The sequence below is a fragment of the Aedes aegypti genome, chromosome 2, assembly GCF_002204515.2.
Source record: "Aedes aegypti strain LVP_AGWG chromosome 2, AaegL5.0 Primary Assembly, whole genome shotgun sequence".
Taxonomy (NCBI): domain Eukaryota; kingdom Metazoa; phylum Arthropoda; class Insecta; order Diptera; family Culicidae; genus Aedes; species Aedes aegypti.
In genome coordinates, this window is record NC_035108.1 from 100,754,814 (window position 1) to 100,778,785 (window position 23,972).

The following is a 23,972-nucleotide window of genomic DNA, read 5'->3' on the forward strand; positions in this document are numbered from 1 at the left end:
TAGATTCCGGACATTCGATTCATTTTCTTCAATTTCCTGATTCACCTAAAATATGCGCATTTCCTATAGACATTCATCTCTATCATCAACTTACCAAGTTTCTAGCCTCAACGACCGAAAGTACTTTTACAACTATCTTGTAAGTGATTGCCCATAAACAAAAAAAAAACGTGCACAATTTACCGTCTCACATTGTGTAGCTACCTAAAGCTTATACAGTAGAATAACCTATGAGTGGTGGTATGAGAATTAATCCTCCAATTGAGATCATTTCGATTGAGTTGGGATTAGTGTGTGATTTTTGTAAGTCTTTCCTGGTTGTTCTTTCGTTGAATTCGTGGCGTGTATTGAAATATGCTAATTGTTTTATGATCTATTTTGTGCTAGTACATAGCTGCTATTATTGTTCTCAGTTTAAGTCTTTTGTATATTACAATTTAGTGTACAGGTGGAATGATAGTGAAACGATTATTCGCAGGCTGTTCCGGTGGAATGTAGTACAATTACCATATATTAAAATCTACCTAGATTATGTACAGAATCGAGTTGTCCGACGTTTAAAACTATGATCTGAAATCTTTCGTTAGGATGAAGGCACTTGCTATTAAACAACTTTGATGAGATTCACTCTCCTGCTTCTCAGTGCGGTTTCTATTGTTTAAGACCTACGACTAAACTCCCTTCGATGAAGGGACAAAAAGCTACCATCATAACAAATCATATATTGCACACGTGTGTCGATCCCGTGGTAAAACTTACGAATCTAGATTTTCCATTCCTTTAAAAACTTAACAACGCGATTCAGCTCGTTGAGCCACATTTTGAGCTCGTTCGGTGTATCCACCGAGAGCAGATAGTTTCTGGTTTGTTCCGATTGATGGGACTGCGATGGGGAGCGGGGCGGTTGCTGAGACTGCTGTTGATCGGTATTTCGATGTGAATCGGAATCTTTGTAGCTGCTGATTCCGCTGCTACTGCAGCTGTTGATTCCCTTGGCGATTACTTCCACCTGTAGTGTGCGAGGTCGCGAGCAGATCGCCCGATCTGCAAGATTAACTTGTTCGCTGATGCACTTGGTCAGATCGATTTGGAGAGTGGGGAGCTAGAAAGAAGTGGACAGGGTCAGTAAAATCTCATTTGGGTCGTCCGAGAAAAATCCCAGTTCGTTACTATCAGAAAAAAGCTTCATCAAGATCACCAGTCGTTTTCTATGGCTAAGCTAATAATAAATACTGGTTTTGCCCTTTTGATGATATAAGTCGACAAATTCGAAGAAAATCATTTTACCGATTTTTACCGTAATTATCAGAAGAAATATACCATCAAAACTTGATTCAAAGTTGCTTTAATTAGTTATTTGTAACCTACGGACGGTGCTTTGAATAACAAAATTTGAAGTTACGCTCGTTCGGCGGCGTTACCATAAAAAGCTTTGATTTTTAAATAGGCATTTTAATACCGTTAATCATGTTCAAATCATACAACTTTTTTTTTTGGTCAAGCATAATTCCGATTTTCACCCTTTTTCGAGTTTGACAGTACCATAATCCGGAGGCAAATTGATCACTGGGTCGAATTTGATCAGGTCGGTACCAAAAAGCATTTTCTTCAAAGGATGTTAAATATTTCGTTGGCATTCCAAACATTTCATGTTTTTTAGTTTAAAGATGTCTGATAATGATTTTAAATTATTTCATTTCCATTAGGGTCCGTTTTGTATAGAAATATTTGCAGTTTTTGAAGGTGTAAGCATGCATTACATTTTTGTGTAAGTGTATCGATGCTAAACAATCCACTGGTGCTAGGCCCACATGTTTACTTTGAGTATTGAAAATCTTGTGTAAGCTTAAGTTTGGACTACTGAACTCATTTTTGAAATCATACAGCATTACAAGCATATTTTTTGATCATATAACATGCTTATATCAAGGAAAATTGTCAATTGCAATAAAATGATCAAATACACGAGTTGTAAGAATTTTGATATCATTTTTAGATTCAGGAGGCACCAGATTCGGCTCATTAGAGGAAAGTTGTGTGTTCAAATGTTTAGTATAAAAAAACAATTGAGTCGTTTGGTACTATTTTTATGTCACAATGTAGCTCAAATTATAGGTAATCTGCGGCGAAATAAAATAATTAGCCCTTTTCTTTGATTAAGAGAAGTAGGCCGTTTCACTGATAGGCAAAATAAAGTGTCCACCTTACCAGTTTTCGAATTTCTCTCATTGATTTGGTTCAAATTAAAGTTAACACACTTAAATCTTTTTTGATATTTTATTTTTTATATTCTTTTTAAGTTGCACTTACGAAAATTTGATAAAAAAAAGAGTTTTACTTTGAGAAAAAGAAAATCAATTTGTATTGTAAAAAAAAATAGTGACAAAAAAAAGTGCCCACTTTCTTTTTGACATCAGAAAAAATGATTTAAGAAAAATAAAAAGCAATTTAATAGTTAATGTGTCCTCCTTTGGCCTTAACGACTTGCTGGAGGCGCTTCGGCATGCTTTTCACCAGGTTTTGTAGGTGTTGTGGTTCTAGTTCTTCCCAGGCGCGCTCCAAGGTCTCAAAATAATTATTTTTGTTGGTAACACCAGTTTTGTCAACCCTGGCATCGAGAATCGCCCACAAATTCTCGATGGGGTTGAGATTTGGGCTTTGTGGAGGCCATTTCAGCAGTTTAATCCGACAAGACCGGAAGAAAGACTTGGTCTTCTTGGCAGTATGCTTCAGGTCGTTGTTCTAGAGAAATATGAATTTCTCTTCAAGGCCCTTCTGGATCAGCGAAACCACCAGATTTTTCCGCAAGATGTTGATGTAGGAATCTGCCGTCATTATTCCATCGATTTTCACGAGGCTTCCTACTCCACTCCATGAAAAACACCCCTGGACCATCACATTACTTCCTCCATGCTTCACCGTTCCTTGGATGTGGCGCTCTGCACCACACACGAGCCCGCCGCTTTCGTTTAAACAGCTCGAGCTTCCGGAGCGCTACATCCAAGGAACGATGACGCATGGAGGTGTCATGTGATGAAATGTGATGGTCTGGGGGTGTTTTTCATGGAGTGGAGTAGGAAGCCTCGTAAAAATCGACGGAATAATGACGGCAGATTCCTACATCAACATCTTGCGGGAAAATCTGGAGGTTTCGCTGATCCAGAAGGGCCTTGAAGAGAAATTCATATTTCTCTAGAACAACGACCTGAAGCATACTGCCAAGAAGACCAAGTCTTTCTTCCGGTCTTGTCGGATTAAACTGCTGGAATGGCCTCCACAAAGCCCAAACCTCAACCCCATCGAGAATTTGTGGGCGATTCTCGATGCCAGGGTTGACAAAACTGGTGTTACCAACAAAAATAATTATTTTGAGACCTTGGAGCGCGCCTGGGAAGAACTAGAACCACAACACCTACACTGCCGTGAATCGCAAGTCAGTCCCATCTGTAAAAAGTAGGCATTGAGAAAATAGACTGTGAAGTTTTCAAACTCGTTTTCCATACGAATATTCAAAAAATTCCAGAGAATTGGAAGATGTTCCAATCTTAATGAAACTTTCACAACTTGCTTTTCATTACGATATCATTCCGAGAAAAATATAAAGATGATCAAAACAAGTTACATGTTTGTGTTCCATGGTACGAAAGTCTGTAGTGGGACTGATATGCGGTTATTTTTCATTATGGGACAATTTGACTTGCTGTTTTTTTCCTAATTTTTTCCGAACAAATTATATTATTTCATTAGTGTAGCTGAAAGAGCGTTGGAAGAGATGTTGAAAACTGAACTTAACTCAATTTTGACGAAAATGCAGATGGGACTGACTTGCGATTCACGGCAGTACAAAACCTGGTGAAAAGCATGCCGAAGCGCCTCCAGCAAGTCGTTAAGGCCAAAGGAGGACACATTAACTATTAAATTGCTTTTTATTTTTCTTAAATCATTTTTTCTGATGTCAAAAAGAAAGTGGGCACTTTTTTTTGTCACTATTTTTTTTACAATACAAATTGATTTTCTTTTTCTCAAAGTAAAACTCTTTTTTTATCAAATTTTCGTAAGTGCAACTTAAAAAGAATATAAAAAATAAAATATCAAAAAAGATTTAAGTGTGTTAACTTTAATTTGAACCAAATCAATGAGAGAAATTCGAAAACTGGTAAGGTGGACACTTTATTTTGCCTATCAGTGTATGTAGTTCATCTTCTTGATGAAAAGCATACTGAGAAAACTGAAGTTATGTTATTCATAATACCTTTCGTATGAAACAGTATTTTCCTAGCTGAAAAACATTTCATACGACGCGCAGAGCCGTAGCGTGGCTTCATGGCGCCCTTGGCGAACCTCCATTTCAGCGCCTGTTAATCAAAGCCCAGCAAATAAAAAAATTCTGAGCGATTTCTACGAGAATTTTTATGAAAATCGTCAAAAGTGTCATAAAAGGTTATATTATTTGCTTAAGATCAGAACATATTAAATTATTGACTAAATCTCCTGCAAGAAAAAATAAGTATTCTTTTATTTTTTAATGAAAATTTTCTGAGTACTTTTGAATAATATCTGAAAGATGCATTGACAAATTCCGAAGAAGTATAGAGTTTATATAGTTAAGAACAAATGTACAGTTTCTATTAGATGTTACAAACAAAATTTGTAAATTTTGGTGAAATGCAAATTTTGAAAGAAATTCTCCTGTACATGTCGGACCATTTGCTTTCAAGCAGAGTTTTAAAACTTTTCGCTCTGAATAACTGGAAAGAATTTGAGAGCTTATGCCAGAAATACAACTCGAAAGCCATTGCAATCCTTTACAGAATTATGATTCTTAAACAAAGACCAACCTCATAATAGTAATCGTAAAGGAAAAATTGTTATATTTTCTGAGATATGATAGGATGGTTTAGATTCTTTGGACATTTATAGAAATATAATTTTTCAGGTAATTCATAGAGAAAGCAAAGAAAATTCTCTAGGATTTAAAAGGAAATATTTTTATTTGAAATTTTGCATAGATTTAGTCAAGACATTATTTAAAAGCTTTATTGCAAAACTGCTGTTTGTAAATCAAATAAAAACATTTGAAATATATCGAAGAGTTTTCAATTTACTTTCAAGGAATTGCTGTTACCATTCAAATTGAAAGCATTATTCACAGTGAGATATCGAAAAATGGAAATATTCACAAAAAATCTAAAGTTTTTTCCAAGAACCTTTACAGTGGAAGAGAAGGTGAACATGGAAAATGTCAATCATGCAAACTTCTTGAAAGGTGATCAAATTTTTACAATAATGTTAATGAAGAAGTCTAAATAGTTACATTCAACTTTTCCACCGCATTTTTTTAAAACCAAACGAGTTTCAGCTAGTATAGAACATGTTTACGGTTATCTATATAAATAAAAAAGAAATGGTGTTTGTATGACACGAAATGGCTTACGAACGGGTCAACGGATTTGAATGTTTTTTTCTCCGTTTTGTTCGTCAAGGGTTCCAACGAGTTTGTGTGTATGAAAATCCCAGGATATTCACCGGGAACGTTGAAAAAACGAGAGTACACGGAACTGTCATTTTGTATGGGACAATCCATAGCGTTTTTCAACAGACTACTTGATGGCAAGACGAAGTTTGCTGGGAACACTAGTTAAAAATATATTACAAATTATGTCTGGTGTGAGAATTTTCGTCTAGGTATAGAGCAGTTTACAAAATGGTTAGAGTTATGAAAATATTACACAACATTTTATCAGAATGACGCCTAGAATTATGTGAAAGACCGACCAAGATAAAGCAAGAGCCTGTTGCTTAGAATCTTGTAATTGATTCTGTGAGAATCTTGCCCAATTTTCTGTTGAAAATCTGCCCATAATTTCGTGGATCCTACTCAGGATATTCTTAGATTCATGTTCAGTATTCTGTGAAAATATTTCTTGTAATTTTACTAAAATAACGAGTGATCGAAACATACAGTCTAACTTTTAGCATACAAATCTGAATGATACAAATCTTTGTTTCTTATCATTAACAAACTTAATTTATGTGTATTTATTTGAACTTCAAACTTTAAAAATATATATAGGAATGAACAATATCTTTTGAAATACTTATTGCATATTTTGTTAAAGCCTTTCAAAACCTATTTTGTATGTTTCTTTATTATGTCCTATTTTTTTTTTTGGAATTGTTACTAATAATAAGCCCTAATCTAATATGCACCTTTGAGAATTTTACCGAGTGATTCACGCATTTTGGCGCCCCTCTTAGGCTGGCGCCCTTGGCGGGTGCCAACCTGGCCAACCGAACGCTACGGCACTGACGACGCGTATGATTTTCATAACTCGCTTATGAAGAACATACGAAATAGATTCAAGATTCATACGCGGTTCTATAGCATTTCATACGATGTGCTTATGAAATCCAAAGCAAGCCTTGTTTGAAAAATAGCATACGATGTTCTTATGAACCGAGTTTCAAAACGAAACAAAATGGCGTTTGAACAAATGAAGCCCGCGAGTTTTAAAGTTCTGGTGAAAACGATGGCTATATTTAAAGGTAAATAGTAAAAGAATAATATTCAAATTAATTTGTTAATATCGATAATTCTATGTTGAGTGGAGCAAATATGGCGGCTCGGGCTAAACTATGTCTCGTGCAATGGCAACAGAATGGAAATGCGAAGTTTTTCGAGCGTGACATCGAAAACGTGAGTTGGTTTATTAGGTTTAATATTATGTTTTAGTAATTGATAATCGACTATCTTCTTCAGAATCTGTCCAACTTATCAATAGTGATGAAGAAGCTTCCGCGAGTGGTGCCAAGCTGTTTCCAGTTCTTACAACGGCAATATTCGATTGGATGACAATTTCAACTGGGAGAAAAACTATTGATTTGTTATGAAACAATGATAAAATATATACTTTCTGATGAATGGTTATTTTCTCTTTAAAATTTGGTTGTATAAATTTAAGAAAACAACGAGAACACCTCTTGTTATATTTGAAATATTGCAAAAGGTATAATAATATGAAATAAATTACATATATTTTCTTATAAAGAACATAGTTTAACATACTGAGCTTCATACAAGTACCCTTTGATGTTCATAACAAACATCCTTAGATTTCATACGACACTTTTATGAATTCTATACTTTACTACCACAAGCTTATTCGTTCATAGCGCCATCGTATGAAATTTATAATATTTTCTTTTGGTAAAATTTCATAATCGTATCGTATGGAAATCGAAATATTTTTTTCCTCAGTGTAGGCCAATATATAACGGAATTGCAAAAATTATTTTTATAAACTGTCCGAAATTCAAAGTGTCAAGGCAAAAGTTAGCGTCCGGAATAAGAATCATAAAAACCACACATTTCTATTCACTTTGTTCAGATCGCGGAATCAAAATCTTTACCCACCTTTTGAAAGTCAAGTGTTTTCAAGGCTCGATAACGCGGAGGAATCATACAGAATGATTTATTTTATATGCATCTCGATGAGTTATACTCAACTGAGGCCTTATGTGTCCGTAATAGGAATCAAAACCGTACCTCTGATTTCTTTTGAATTTGCGGGCTTACATCACCAAACTTGATTTACAACTTCAAACGAGACCCACGATTTTGTTTTTATTTTGCCTATACATAATCCCATAGAAAATAACCGGTGAGCACAGATTTGATAAAAATTTTCCCCTGAAAAATAAGGATCTTGGAAGAATCATGTAATACTAACCTTCTCTTGACATTCCTGTGGGTAGTTCCAAAATTCCAACACAAATCCATTCACCTTGCACCACTTCCGGCTCCAGTCGATCCTTTCGTTCCGAATGTCGCCCACCGTCAGAAACCCGCTGATGTCCGAGTTCATGAAGAGCACCTCACTCTTAAAACTCATCCCGATGCCGCCCAGCAGATTCGAGTTGTACACCGTCGAGTCCAGCTGCAGATACTTGAAATCCTCCACCAGGTAGATGTTGTGGTCGCCCTGTTTGCGCACCATCTGCTGGAAGTTACTCGAAGCCGAGTAGTACGGCGAATGGTGGCAGCTTTCCAGAAGCTGATCGTTGGCCAACGGGTGTTGGGTGTGGCTGCTCGTTGGAAGCAGGTGGGAGGAATTCAGTGTGATGTATCCTTGCGACTTGAAGCGAGAAAATTCGTTATCGAAGTCGAAGTTTTTCGGGGAGCTGGAGCGAGGCGTGAGTAATTTGGCCGGATTGCGAAGCTTTGCCGGACTTGGAAGTGAGTCGAACAGGGTTTTGTTGTCCTGGAATGGGTTTAGAAAGGAAGCAATTAGTTTTAGGGGTAGGACAAGATGAGCACCTTTAAGAACGTCACAAACAACGGGTGTTCAATGCACTGACCATCTAGCATTGGATGGCAATCTTACCTTGTTCAAATGATATTTGCTCTCGAAGCTGTAGTTCCGGGCATTCTTTCGCAGCCGCAGCACGTAGACTTCTACCCGGATTTCGTAGTCAGCATCCAGGTCGTGAAATTTGATCTCGCAGTTTCGAAAGCACACCCGGTCCTCGTAGCGTTCCTTGGCCAGAGTTGCCTTTACCTGGTTCTTGTACGAGCACACGATCAGGTAAAAGTAGTTGAACAGCATATCATTCATGGCAGTTTCCTTCAACGGAAACTCGAAATGATTCAAAGCTACAACGCCGACTTTCTTACTATCGCTCAACAGCTTTTCGTTTCCGTTGTAGTCGATCTTGCTGAGCTCGTTCCTAGCGGCGGTCTCCTTCAGGGTGGAAAGCAACATCAACCGTTCGGCTTCGATCAATTCCGAGGAGCACTCAAACTCCCTCGTATTTCGACAAACCGCCAGCGCTTGCTTCAGCTGTTTCTTCAAATCGCACTGAGTCTTAATCTGATTGACCAACTCCGCCAGGAACTGATTGTTTAATTCCGTCAACGACCCAGCATTACTCAGCGATTGATAGATCTCCTCAGCATCAACCTCACTCTCGTACTTTCGCTGATAATCGCCCAAATTAAACGCCACTCGGTTACCGTCCTCTCGCTTCACATTGGACTTCTCGTCGAACAGATTCGCAATCTTTCGATGCTCATTCTTGATGAACCTTTTGCTCTTCCGAAAGGACGAACGCAACCTATCCTTCAGACTCCGATAGATATCACTCCCGTTCATACGCATCTTGTCCGACGACGACGGCGAACTGTTGACCGGCGAAAGATTCGATCCACTGTACTCCTGTACACTCATCAGCTCCGAAATATTGTCCGTACCGATGCTGGAGTTCAATCCTTCACGTTCGCCCGAAGCGTTTGATTCCAACTTATTCCGATCCGATTCAATCTTCCGGTTAAAATCCACCGTATCGTATCCGGTCACAAAAGCGTCCGATTCCGTGTCGATTGTTCCAATCTCCGAGATGGTGATGTTATCGCGTAACGACGTGAGCAAATCGTCCAATCCTCTGTCCTGGTACTTCTGAAGTGATTCGATCTGGCGAAAGAAAGATGAGAAAAAGTGGGAAACTTACTTTTTGGTTTTCTACCTTGGGGGTTTGACGGATTAAGGAGGTAGCAAACGATTCGTTACTAGACAAGCCTCATAATACTGTTTGGAGAAAACGACGGTTTATTGCGGATTATACCTGACCGTAGAGCTACATATTGGAGGTAAATGATCATCTTAACACATTAAGTACATATCGCTGTTATAGGGTGGATCTTTTTTCGTTTGCGAAAAATCCGTTATCCCTCGTTTGAAACAACATAACGTATGTACAGTAAAATGGAGTAACATTGATCAGCGAAGTAACAATGAACGTTAACAATAATGTTGGTTGTAATTATAAATTTCAAGATAAATCACTCAATGCGCGTACGACAAAAGTCGCCATATAAAAGAAGTGAAGGAATTATTTCAAAATTCCATTGAAAACAAATTAAGGCATTTGCCATATATTTTATTCAGGTAAACTGCGGTCCGTTTGCTGATGTAGTTTTTTTAGTTTGACCTTTTCCAAACTTAAAGAATTATGTTGTGCTATTTTTCTGATGGATCACTGTAGTTTTGCTGGTGCCAAGTTTCTATACATACAGTGCTGTTCTGAATAATAGCAGCGTATGTCGATTTTCATACAAAATGCTCAACTTTGACATGCTGTTGTTTTGTTCCCTTTCAAGCAATCGAGTTGAAATTTTCTCCACAGAACTACAAATATGATCAATTTTGTAACTACAAAATTTCAGTTTTTTTCTGAGTTCCTGCCGAAAAGTGAGACACTAGGTGAAATTTTTTGAAAAAATAGCTGTTTTTCATTTTAAAATTTTTCTTTTACAAATATTTTAAACATTTTCGGTTTAGGTGTAGGTTTGATAAGTAGGAGGAGATTGTTCCAATGGTAAGTGATATACAATTTAAAACTATAATGTCAAGCCGAAATTCAAATTTTTAAAACTGCTATTTTTTCGAACAATTTCACCTAGTATCTCACTTTCCGGCAGGGGCTTAGAAAATTTTGAAATTTTGTGTTTACAAAATTGGGCATATTTGTAGTTCTGTGGAGAAAATTTCAACTCGATTGCTTGAAAGGGAACAAAACTACAGCATGTCAAAGTTGAGCATTTTGTATGAAAATCGACATGCGCTGCTATTATTCAGAACAGCACTGTAGGTTATCAGTGAGTGAATTTTTAAAATGAAACTTTCTCCATGTTTGGGGAATCTATTAAGCATTTCGGGCCTCTTGGATGCTGAATTGTTTGAAACTATTATGTTGTAGACAACCCACAATTTTTGAGATTTTCTTTAAGTTACTGTTTTTAGCAAAAAAAATCATAGATTAAGCAGGGCTTCAAATCCCCGGAAGCCTCATCTGTTTTGAGGATACCAAGGGGTTATATGCAGTTTGGTTTAGGACCACTGCTCTTAAAATTTATTCAGGGCTTCATCCTGTGATGCTTTCAATGTTTTTCAATATTTCCGCAAATACCTTCTTATTATTTAACCGTAAACTGGACAAACTGAACAATTCAGCTATTTGCATCCAATATTTTAACAAACTTTGAAAAAATAGCATGAAATAAACTAAGAAAATCAATTTAATAGAGCCTAACCTATTCATAAAGTCTAATCAATGTTACCAGTACTCTTGAATAATGAACTGCATCAAGGTATAACCCGTAAGTATACGACTGGGTTAATCTTCTTTTTTAATTGTTATTCTGAACGTTCAATTCAACTGATTTAGATACGGTTTGCACAACATGCAATCCAAATGCTTTTAGATTCATATTCTGGTACAAGTGGACCAATTTATTCCCGATTGTCGGAGTTATTCCGGTGTCCTCCTGGGTGGGCTCAAAATATGACCAACTTCCTTTTTTGAACAGCTCCATCATAGTACCTATATGGCGTTTAAACACCTCAAATTTAACAGAAAACGAAAATTATTTATCCTCGGGTAATATTGCGATATCGTGGTACAACCGATTGCGGGCAAGTCCTCACTTTATGGTCACTTAAAGGTCCTCCATAAGATCCGGAACATCCGACAAAGTGGACATATCTTGAGAGATGGCCTAGAGAGCTTGTTTTTTTTAAACAACTTGCAGTGATGAGTTTAAAATTAGTATACCATCGTGGCTTCGGTATGATCTCAAATGGCAATTGCTTGGTCATTCGGAAAATCCGAAACATCCGTAAAAGTGAACATATCCTGAAATTTGACTTAGAGAGCTGGGATTTTTTCTCAAACGAGCTTTAAATTACTATATCATCGTTTCCTTGGCATGATCTCTACTGGAAGATCCGGAACATCCGTAGAAATGAACATATGCTGACACACAGAGCTGCTTTGTTTCCAAAACAAATTGTATGCGTAGTAGCCTAGAGAGTTGCCTTTTTCCAAATAACTTGCAATGATTAGCTACAAGGTACCTCTGTAAATGGTCATTAATGGAAACTTTGTGTTACTCCGGAAAATCCGTAAAGTGGTCATTCGAGACCACATGACGGCGATGACATTGATACTTTTCTGAAACCACGCATGGAAGAAAAGGCAGTTCTTTGGGCCAATTGTCAGCATTTGTCCATTTCACGAATGTTCATGGAAGACCATGAAATGGTCATTCGAGAGCATACCGAGGAAACAATTACAGTGGGATTCCGTTTTTGGCATGCTCCGTTTTTGGCATCCCCCGATTTTGGCAACAAAATGGATCCGTTTTCGGCAACATTTTTTAAATACCATTGAAATTTGTAAATTTTTGTAAATATTATCGTGTCTGTTGCTTTATTTATCTGAACAGTAGGTCAACTATGCACTTATTACGTTCCAGAGCTCAATTTTCGTCGATATACCCGCAAATCTCAATAACTACTAAGGGCTCCCGTACGCGCTCATTTACTTCAGGATGGTCGTTGGTGTTGCGTTCGCAACATTTCATGAGGTCATTAACCTCCACACGAACTCAACAATCTCTTTGGCATTCATACTGAGTGACCAGCCCACTTTAGTCTGCCAGTAGGTGATACACTAAAAAGAGTGTATATTTTACTATATTGTATGATGTTGTAGAATTCCAATGTGCCATTCAATACCGGCACCATGACAAATACGAACACAGTCCAAACTACACTTTATTCCCAATAATATCAATGCGGCATACGATAAAAACGGTTAAAAGTGTATTTTAACTTTTGTTTGTGATATTAGAGTGTATATTGATCTTCCAGCGTCAACTTTTAAGAGCTACGTTCCCGCTTTGTTGGAGGTTCTTCAAGACGTTAGGTTTGTTAAGAGACGATCCAGAATTCTGTACAAGATTTTTAATCTAGCTAAACTCTGGAGAATCCTTAGGAGACTCTTTGTTCTTAATGGACTTCTCAGACATTTTAACGGATTCTTGAAGATGTCTGCAGATTCCTAGCGGACACTGACGGTTTCTTGCGGGATCCTGAGAATCTTTAATTGATTATTAGGGATTAAGTTCAAAGTTTGGTGATTCCTAAGAAACTCTTAAGCAGGATTCTGTAAATATCCGTTGGTTTCATAAGGTAGGTGTAAAACATATATCAAGCTCAATTAGAACTTAAATGATAAAAGCATGGTTGTGTATTCTACAAAATTGTGAGCCGCATTTATGGATCATGAGATGTAGTTGTTTATGTTTGCCTTTTTGACTGCAGTTGCATTATTGAAATGCTTTACTTTATCAAAAACATAAATTAAAGGAGGAATTCTCTTCTTCCTTCTGGCGTTACGTTCCAACTGAGACAAAGCCTGCTTCTCAGATTAGTGTTCTTATGAGCACTTCCACAGTTATTAACTGAGATCTTTCTTTGCCAATTGACCATTTTTGCATGTGTATATCGTGTGGCAGGTACGAAGATACTCTTATGCCCTGGGGATCGTGAAAATTTCCTTTACGAAAAGATCCTCGATCAGCGGGATTCGAAACCACGACCCTCAGCATGGTCATGCTGAATAGCTGCGCATTTACCGCTACGGCTAGCTGGGCCCCCAAGGAGGAATTCTAAACTTACCGAATTTTGTAAAATTTTATTTTAAAGCCTAAAAGTTAAACTGATTTATAATGTTCATTAAATAAAAAAAAACTTATGCCGTTTTGCAATATCCAGCGATTTTGTTGTGTAAATTCGGCTTTGTATGAATACAGTAATATGTTTTATTTTTTTCGTATTCTTACACAGTTCCAGAAAAATGTTAAGTTCTTGTATAAAGGTCACTTTTGCGAATATTGATTTTACATGGCCCATACAAGTGATACAAATAGTGCGCATGAAGCTTCTTAAAATATTACGTCTTCAGGCGTAAAAAGTTTGTATGTAAAACGTTTGCTACAATTAGCATTACGGCGCTATAGATTCATATCATAGTACAACCCTACGAAAAACTGCTTCGAAGTGAGCCGTTTTGAAGTCTAGATGCCATATGGTTCCATAAGGATGATGTAATAACACTCTAATGATGTTTTCAAAACCAATAGTTGAAAAATAAAATTTTAAATAAGGGTTCCGATTTTGGCACGGTTCCGTTTTTGGCAACTGACTTTGTTGCCAAAAACGGAATCCCACTGTATATACTAATTTGAAGCTTATCAGTGCAAAAAATCCCAGTTCATTTTGTCAGCTTTCAGGCTATAGGGGGAGATCCCCCAGTGCCGGACAGCACCCAATACCGGACAAAGCCGAAACATTGAGAAATCATGGTCCAATCAAGATGGTGTATTAGTAGAAAAGAAAGCTATTATGTAGACTAATGATTGCGTAAAATAACACATCCTTGAAATATGCATGCCTTTTTAAAAAAGTAGAAAAGTTTGAAAATCTTTAAAAAATTGACGTATCCACTTAATTTTGAGCCTATTTAGTAAATATTTTGACAGGGTGTCGACTCAATTTTGAAAATAAAATTCCCTGACCTTCCAATCATTTTCCAGAAAAGTTCCAGACCACTGAGTTGGTTCATTTGAACCGAAATAAGTACGATTTTTACAAGATACATATTCGACGATTTTTATGATGTTTATGTTATTTTTTTTTTTAAGGCACTCTGTGCTCGTGGCCACTACTGTTCCGGAATCAGTTGATCTGTAGCTTCTTCTTTACCGATACAGATCTATTTTCAACTAATCTATATATACATCTTATTTTCACTCTCTCCTTCTCTTTTTACTCTCACACCGAGCAGGTAGGAGAGAGCTCGGTTGTTAGTGAGGCTAGCTGCCTGCGAAGAGGGTCAGTTTGTCTCAGTCATCATCTGATACTGACGGAGGATGGATGTGCTCCCCAAAGCACGGTCCTCCGTGAGGCGTCTTCTGGTGGCTGGACGGGTTTTTTGTGGAGGGGCTGGGAATCGAACCCATGACCTTCCGCCTATGAAGCGAAAGCGTAACCTCAAGGCTACACACCCCCCTAATGTTTATGTTATAGGTCGTATATGAATAAAGTGATCAAAAGCTTTTACTTTATTGAGATATAGGGGAAGTGGTGGTAAAATGAACACCTTGCCTTTTATCGGGAAAAAACAAATTTCGGTGAATTTTTATCACGCACGGACGATTTATAGCATAAATCAGAGTGTTCGAGTTGATACGTAGGCCAATTGAAGTGAAAATATCAACGAAAACTAAGATTTTAGAAAACCACGTTTGAAAATTAGAACTGACGTAACTTTTAGCTCGCAAGACGTGAGATTTTTCAGTAAGGTGAAAATCGTTATGATGTGAGGTCAAATCTGGTACCTTTAGAATTCTTTATGAATGGGTTACAATCATTAATGGATATATTTTCGGTAGGGCAATAAAAATTTTCAGAAATATTTATTTCGCTCACGTTTTTTGCATGATGTTCATTTTACCACCAATAGCTGTTCATTTTACCCACATAGTGCAGGTAAAATGAACATTTACATCGTTTTTTGCAAGCGACAAAAATATGTGAAAATTAAGCAATTTTAGTCTGAATTCGTGTCGCTGCTATAGATAACATCCCTGTTTTTGATGTTGTTGAATAAAACTATACAAATTCCTTGTTTTTCTATCAAAAACAAGATGATTTCCTTAAGGTGTTCATTTTACCACCCCTTCCCCTATGTACTTGCCAGATGACATTCTTGAACGTTTATTTAAGTTGATGTGATAAAACTGAACAATTAAGAATCTATTTACTTTTCAAACTTGAAGATCCGTATGAACAAAGATGTTCTCGGCTAGTGAACTACCTCAGACCTAATTTAAAATTTTAGGCATGAATGAAAATTTTGGACTTTATACCATACTTTTTTTAGTAGAAGAAAGCTATCCTAAAATTTGGCTATTTCTTTTTCCAGGCAAAATTCTAGCCATTGCCATAGAACTTTCTTGGAGAATTGCTTCAAGGAATTCCACATTGATTGCTCAGAAATTCTTCTTGAAATTCTTAAGATATTTTCCAGATATTCCTTCAATACTTCTCACTGAACTCTTGAAAGATTTCCTCCAGAAGCTCCTCATCTCCAAGATACTCTAAAAATTGTTATAGAATTTCTTTTAGTCTTAAATATTTCTAAAAATAGCATTTGGAGTTCCTAGAATTATTTCAGGAATGCTTATAAAAATATTTTTCAAGAAGACACAATTTTTTTCCAAATTGTTTTTATTTTTTTTTTTTCTTAGAATGTCTTTGATAATTTTTCACGATGATTCGTTACAGGTAATGTAATTATGTAATATTTTAGGATTACGATATGAATTATCCTTAGCTTTTCTCCCCGAAAAAAATATCTAAATATTCTCAACGGAATGCATTGCTAGAACAATGCGCTGATTAGAAGGTTTCTAATGTTTCTCTTGAATTTGTCGTACCTTCAGCAATGCTCCGAGGAACTCTTCTAAGAATTCATCTACAAGTAATATCACAAATTGTCAATAGATTATCAAATTGTCAATAGATTATCAAATTGTCAATAGATTATCAAGATTATTTCAAATGATATTCCTGAAATTTCTGCTTTTCAATGATTTTCTGGATTACTAAAAATAATCGAGGAACTTTGAGAATCATCCTCAGAATTTCTGGAGAATTTTCTGGGTCCTGGTTCCTTAGTCGAGTGGTTAGAGTCCACGGCTACAAAGCAAAGTCATGCTGAAGGTGTATTGATTTAGCATGATCAATTACTTTGCAGACAATAAACTCGTTTGATGTTGTAGTATAGATATTTTTTCCCTGACCTCAAGTGAAATTCCCTGATTTTCCCTGACTTTCCAGGTCAAAAATAAATTCCCTGACATTCCCTGACTCTCCAGGTTTTTCCAGGTAGTCGACACCCTGATTTGAATATGAAAAAATACTTTGGATCCCGCAAGCATGATCGAACATAATCCTAATTTGATAATATGAATGTATTTTGTACCTTAATTGAACTAAATATGGACAAATTACAATTTTGGTTAAGCACCTCCTGTCCCTCAGTTTCGGACAGCTTGATTTGTTATACGATATCTTTGTAATTATTGCATCAGTGTCTCAGAATACATTCATTTTTCATGGGTTCCGTCGATCATGGCATCAAATATGCAATAAAATTAAGAATAATGAACATTCAGAACAACATCGTAAAATGCGCTATTTTTCATCATATATGAAAGAGGTTTTTGATAGGCATCTTGCAAACTAAGAAAAACTCAAATTATTTTTGTAAATGTAGCAAATGCATTGAATTGGGAATTATAAACTATTCCTATAGTGTACACATTCGATGATGTTCAAATTTACAGAATTTGAGGCATTTCCAGATCTTGTCCGGTATTGGGTGCCACCTTTCGAGATCGATCAATTTGGTACTAAAACTCATCATCAAAATGCAATATCAAAATTCATATTTATATTTTCAAATTTATTTTTGTACACTATAAAAATGATAATATTTATCATAAATGGGTAACACGAGCCCATAAAATCAATATTTTTCGAATTATGAATTTAGTGGCTTAAGTGTCCGGTACTGGGGGATCTCCCCCTATCCACTTTTACGGATGTTCCGGAGGATCAAGAAATGACAATTCGAGATCATTCTGAGACAACAATATTAAACTAATTAAAAGCTCATATCTGCAAGTCGTTTGAAAAAAACAGCTCTCTATTCTACTTTCAGGGTATGTCCACTTTTACGGATGTTTCGGATCTTTCGCAGAGCCATAAAGTGATTTTGACCGAAATCGGTTGCCCCACGATATCACAATATTAGCCGAGGATACATAATTTCCGTTTTCTGTTAAGGATACCGTGCGAGCTCCATATTATAGACAGTTCCATATTCTGAACAGTTTACGACAAACTTAATGATTTCAATCTTCTAATCCAATTTTTTGCACAAATACTTATATAACTTACATCAGCTACATATTTTCTTATTGTATATCCGAGGCACAGATTTATTTTGGCAATATTTCACGCGATTTGACGAAAAATAAAATTCGGACTTCGACAAACGTGAAAAAACGTGGCCGCTAAGCCTGTGCACTAAGACGCCGGTCAAAACATTTGCTCCATTTTCGTAGCTGCTGCGGAGACTGATCGGTCAGAATATATCTTTATATTATTTACAAATATTTGGAGCTACTGCGTTCCATCTCTAATTACTCAAGTGTTCAAAGATCGGCACCATATGTTGGTGATTGATCCTTATTATGAACAGATATGCCGCGGTAAAAAAGAATCACCGTACACGACCCGTGGAAGCTGGAGAGGGCTATTAATAATAATACACTCAAAATAATCCACACGTCAAGGCTACGTGAAAACATACGTAGTTTTTTTTCCATCGCACTTTTCACGTAGCACTTACGTGAATCGTAGGTGACACAAAATGAACACATGAACACCTAATTCCAACCCATTTCACCGGAGTTTCACGTCATAGCTACGTGGAATTTCCCGTACCTTTTACGAAGATAGAATCACGTAATAATTTTAATAAATCCCGTTATTTTGCAAGGAATTAAAAACACACAGTTTTCCAATTTGGCAATATTGATGAGATACAATTGAAATGCATTTATTTTTCAAGCGCAATATGGAAACAACTGGTTTGCAAGACTAAGTGGTTTGCAACAGATAACACCCAGTCACTTGCTCTTCGTCGGGTGTCTTTGTGGGTTGGCCTGAGTAGATTTAAGTACACTGAGGCAAAAATACTTAGGTTTTCCATAAATCAAGACTTATGAACCAGCCAAATTATGGTTTTATTGCACGCTTAAACATGTCGAAAATGGGATCATAAGTTTCATAAGTGAGAGCTTTGAATTCTTTAACAACAATTACTTGAAATAATTATCATAGCAATCGCTAGAAGAACTACTCCGCTTTCGATGTTGGCTACAAGTTAATCGAAAACAGATCACATGTTATCAAAACATGTCAATTTTTGAGCACGCTTGAAATGAAAGGCGTACAATACCATCGATTGATAATTCGAATTAAGTTATTATCATTGCGTTTATTACCGAATTTCATTGAATGACTTATGAAATTTATTACTGAGATTCTTCACCAAAATCATATGTAAAACTTAAAATTTTTAACAATAATCGTTGTGGCGCCAAGTCATAATTATTCCTTAAGAAATTATTAAGTTTTTTTGCCTCAGTGTATGATAACAGCGGATCAATCGGGTGGTTCAGCAGTATCCATGCTCCAGAGATATTTGGACATAATTTCTGTGAAATCACCCGAAAGGGAAACAAACAGAATTGCAATATTCACATACCAACGAAATTGTGATTGCATACTTACGATTCGCATAGAGCATGTTTATTTAGTTATGTAGTTCCAACAGCAGTATTATATAATAAAACATTGATAAAATATAAAATATTGATTTGTTTTTGAAATCGCCAGCGGTCACCATTTTTTTTCTTCAATACAACACAGAATGAACGCTATTTTCAGTTGTCAAAATGAACACAAGTGCGTACTTGAATTTCACGTAAGCTCTAAGGGCCAACCAAAGTGAAATTCACTGTATCCCCATCTGATTATCACGTATAACCCGGTAATTGTTACCTTTGACAGGTAGAGCATGGGAAAAATTCATTTGTAATCGTTTAGGTGATTTTTTACGTAGCAATGACGTTTAGATTATTTTGAGTGTAGCCTGTTATCACAGACAACTATTATTCTTATCAGGAAGGGGTTTTCGACTAGAAGCACTGCAGGTCTATATGGAATTGCTGTCAGTATTCTATACACAAAGAGAAAAAATCTATAGATAACCGTCCAGGAAAACCAACCATATTGTCGGAAGAAGATGAGGATCGCATATCGGATTATATAGTCCGGTCAGCTAAAGCTTTTCCATCGGCACAAGCCGCTTAAGAATATCGGTAGGTCAGTACACGGTTCTTTCCGGAAAATCAGGTGACTTTCCAAATAACATTCCGGGAAGAAAATGGGTTCAGTTGTTTTTGCACCAATATCCGGATATTTCGAGACGGATCCCGATCTAAACAGCAAAGAAAGCGTTCAGGTCAGCTTAAAAGGCCTGGAGAATTGCTAATAGATTGCCTCTTTGAACTACTGTTATAAACCATTAATAAATATTATTGCTTTTGTTTGATACATAAGGATTTATTGCTGTCTATAATTAGGAACACTTTTGTCCATTGTTAGGAACACTTCCCTGTAGGCTGTTCAGAATAAGGAACATGGACACGGTTTTCAAAAATAAATCGTCTGACTGATCTCTTATGATTACACTACGGAACACGTTTTTGTCTCCAGCATCAAAATACCTCTATTTACTTAATTAAGGGTTGCTAAATCCATTGCCGTTTACAGAAATATCATAGCACGTCTAGTTTTTGAGATATTGATTGTTGAAAATGCAAAAAATGACTATTTCAGCCAACTTGCATGCAAGTTTGCCAGCTTGTGTGGCAATTTATTTGCTTAATTTGCCACAGAATTTAAACTTTATGTGTATAACAATACTTATCATCAAAGTTTATAATACTTTTGATACGAAAAAGTTTTTTTTTATGGTTTAGAAAAGTATTGTATTTTGCCGTATAAGAGAAACGAAGAATTTTGTATGGAGACTGCAAGCATGTTAAAAAAACAGTTTAATCTAAATTTAATCGTGAAATTTCAACCAAAATATATCTAAAACAAAAGTTTAAAGCCTCTTTTGCATGCTTGATTGATAAGATCACAAAATTTTTTTATAAAATATACTTCAAAATTTTGGTAAAAATCAATAAAACCAATGTTTTATACAACTTTGGCGACCTGTAGCTAAAAATTGTGACGTGCTGGGAAATTTCTAAGAACGGCATCAGATTCAGGAACCCCAAATCAACAAGAGATACATAATTTGATCCTTGAGACACGCAAAAATGTCATTTTTGTTGCGCTGTGTTATGCAACCAATATCGAGCCATAAATTAAAATATATATTTAGCACATGCGAAGGTAGTCAATACCGACGACTAAAAAGAAAACCTCTTCTTTTGATTAAGCCATTATCCTCAGGTTTTCTTAAGCGTTCAGAATATGGTGCCGGCACGGTAAATCTTAGATGTTTAAACAACATTTACTATGATAAAAATGTTCAGCAAAAGAAAGTTGATCGAATTTTTACCCGACCTGAACCAGGAGGACAACGGAATAACTACGGCCATCAGGAATAAATTGGACCACTTGTGCCAGCATATGAAACTATAAGCCTTTGAATCGCAAGTAGTGAAAACCGCATCTAAATCAGTTGAATTGAACATTCATAATAAAAAAAAATGAAAAGGAAGCTTAACCCTGTCGAATACGGTTTTATTGATTACTTTAGGTGAAACTAGATTGTAGTGTATTGTTTACATGTGCAAAATTTCATAACAATCGGTTCAGTGATTATTGAGATGGCATCGAAACAAGAAGACAATCACCGGATAATTTTACGCGCTGTCATGGAAAATCCGACTGCGAGCATGAGATGGATCGGAAGACAACTGAGAATCACCCATACAACTGTCTTTCGCGTGGTAACATTTTTCAACGAGTCCCAGACGACCGAGTGGCGGGCTGGAAGTGAAAGAAAATCAAAGACAGCTGACCCTGTGAAGGCCCGGAAGGTGTTGGATTATTTCAAGCGTAATCCGATCCTTTCGATTCGCGACGCGGCTCTGAAGGCCAAGTGTTCCGCCTAGTTCGTTCAGCAAACCATGAAACGCACTGGGCTTCGTGTATTCAAGGTCCGGAAGGCACCGAACCGGCGTGATCAACAAAACACGGCGGCCAAATCCCGCGCAAGGAAGCTGTATCGAGAGTGGTTAACGAAACTGAAATGTGTGGTTATGGATGACGAAACCTACATCAAGGCAGACGCAAAGCAGATACCGGGGCTGGAGTTCTACGTTGCCAAATCACGGTTTGATGGTCCTGGAAAACATAAGGAAGAAAAAAAATGGAAAAATTCGCCAAAAAATACTTGCTTTGGCAAGCCATATGCCAACGCGGTAAACTGAGTAAACCGTACATTACAACGGGTACCATCAACAGCGAAGTTAACCGCACCGAGTGCCTCCAGAAGCGTCTGTTGTCCTTCCTGCGGTCTCACGGAGGCGAGACATTATTTTGGTCGGATCTTGCATCATGACAATACGCGCGATCGACGTTGGATTAACAAGATAACATTCACAAATTCGCGAATAAAAATAAATCATTGTCCAAAACGTGTTTAGAACGATTTTAGATAACGAAAAATGATATTTAGACCGAAAATAAAAATTTGGGTATTAGAGGGTTAAAATAACTCAAAAAGTAAATGATATGGCTTTCATACTCGGCTTTCAGTAAGTAAGGACATTTTCAACAACACGGAACATTGTTCACATGGGCGATCAATGTTGCACCATACCCGCTGAAACAAAAAATCTCTTAACAAATATCAAATACAGTACACAGTTAAATACAAGCGATTGGTCTAGTAATTTTTTTTTTTTTTGTGGTATTCGGCGCCCACATGAACACTGTTTTTTATTAGTATTGTGACGTGGTAGTTTTTGAAAAGTACCCATATTCCCTTGCTTCTGAGAAAAGGAAGCATTGTGAAAATCAGCAGCTCCATCAGAATTTGTTTGAAATAGTAGTGTAGTAGTGTCATTACTAATACTGTTTAGTCGAAATGGTTTTGAATAATTTGTCATTCAAGTGCTATTCTGATTACTCCTGTCTTTTACGTTAGATTAGAGTCTTAAGGCCTTTTGGTGCGTCATCACAAAATGGCTTCTTCAAAAATCATTAACATATTGTTATGGTAGTATTGGTATTTGCAACATCGATGAAATATAATTGCTTATCACCTGATTTAATGGATAATTTATGCGAAGAAAAATGCTTTAGGTGGTATTTCAATATTTAATCAACACTTTCAGGTACAGCATTATCAATTTAGCGACAATATACATGAGATTTATATTCTCAAAAAAAATCTCCAAATTTATGCCGCATTTTATTGCCTCGCACAACTACACTTGTAAATAGAAGGTGCTTACCTTTTCCATTGTAATTCTGCAGCAAACATTTGTGTTTTGCTTTTCATATTGCGTTCACTACACTTCCACTAAACAAATCTTTCATTCACTTCCCTTAAAGGAACACATTTCAAACGGGAATCAAATATTTATAAAGTTTTATCAACCGCAACACACAAAACTATTATGGCGGTGGTTTTCACTTGCTGCGAATCGACGCCGCCACCGCACACTGAGACATGCCTGTGTTTATAGTCTAAAATATCCAACTTTTTTTCTGTTGTATTAATTTTCAGTGCGGATAGGTTGGGCAAAGCATAGAAACTTGAAATTCATACGTTGTTTGTTTTTCGATTCTCTCAAATTACAAAAATCATCTCTACGAAGCATAAAATCATACCAAGAGTCAGTGTTGTTCAGACTCATTTCCCCGAAAATAGCATTTTCCGAACTACAAAACCACGAACTACTACAACCATGCTCTATCCTCCTAAGATAGAAAAACAGATGGTTAAGCTTGAGTACTGCACACAAAATCTATCAATTTTGATCCCAGAGAACCACAATTCAAGTTTCGGTGAAATGAGATGAGTGAGTGAGTGAGTGCGAATCATTTCACCGAAACTTGAATTGCGGCCCACCGAGATCGAAACTGTCGGATCCCATGTGCAACACTTAAGCCCAACCACCTCCCCCTCCATCTCAGGAATACAACGCACAGTTATAACAGTTCATGGCTTCACAATTCGAATTTCGGGGAAATGAGTCTGGTCAACACTGCCAAGAGTTTATCAATTTGGACCACCCAAAATAATTGGAAAGCTCCACAGTGCGATGCGTCGGGATGCGTCGGGACGCGTCTATCGTGTGTGCACAATCATCGCGATCGTTGAGCGCAGTGATGTCAGAGTTGCTATCTGTAAAATCATAGCATTCAATGTGAATTGATCACAAAAATCATTGAAATTTT

The 23,972-nt window shown here is 36.7% G+C and overlaps 2 protein-coding genes across 2 annotated transcripts in view; both read right to left on the reverse strand.

The window, feature by feature from the left end:
- On the reverse strand, positions 1-15,610 carry LOC110675119 (anillin-like). Its single transcript, XM_021839497.1, has 4 exons — positions 15,578-15,610; positions 8,385-9,470; positions 7,731-8,261; positions 1-1,102 (listed from the first exon to the last, which is right to left on the reverse strand). Exons 1-4 carry the CDS (start codon positions 15,608-15,610, stop codon positions 764-766), a joined length of 1,989 nt encoding a protein of 662 aa, XP_021695189.1. The 3' UTR covers positions 1-763.
- The window catches only part of LOC110675836, a 22,928-nt gene continuing 8,414 nt past the window's right edge, over positions 9,459-23,972 (reverse strand). Inside the window, exon 3 of the mRNA XM_021841707.1 lies at positions 9,459-9,470. The gene's annotated coding sequence lies outside the window, so the exon portion shown is untranslated. The remainder of the gene's footprint in view (positions 9,471-23,972) is intronic.

What these genes read in the sequence shown, in the direction of transcription:
- LOC110675119 (XM_021839497.1), bottom strand. Translation starts at nt 15,610, where the DNA reads ATGTCATCTGGCAAGTACATAGGGGAAGGGGTG. An exon ending in AGTACATAGGGGAAGGGGTG is followed by an intron (nt 9,471 to 15,577) that starts GTAAAATGAACA and finishes TTCTTTCGCCAG; the next exon opens with ATCGAATCACTTCAGAAGTA. An exon ending in GCAAATATCATTTGAACAAG is followed by an intron (nt 8,262 to 8,384) that starts GTAAGATTGCCA and finishes AACCCATTCCAG; the next exon opens with GACAACAAAACCCTGTTCGA.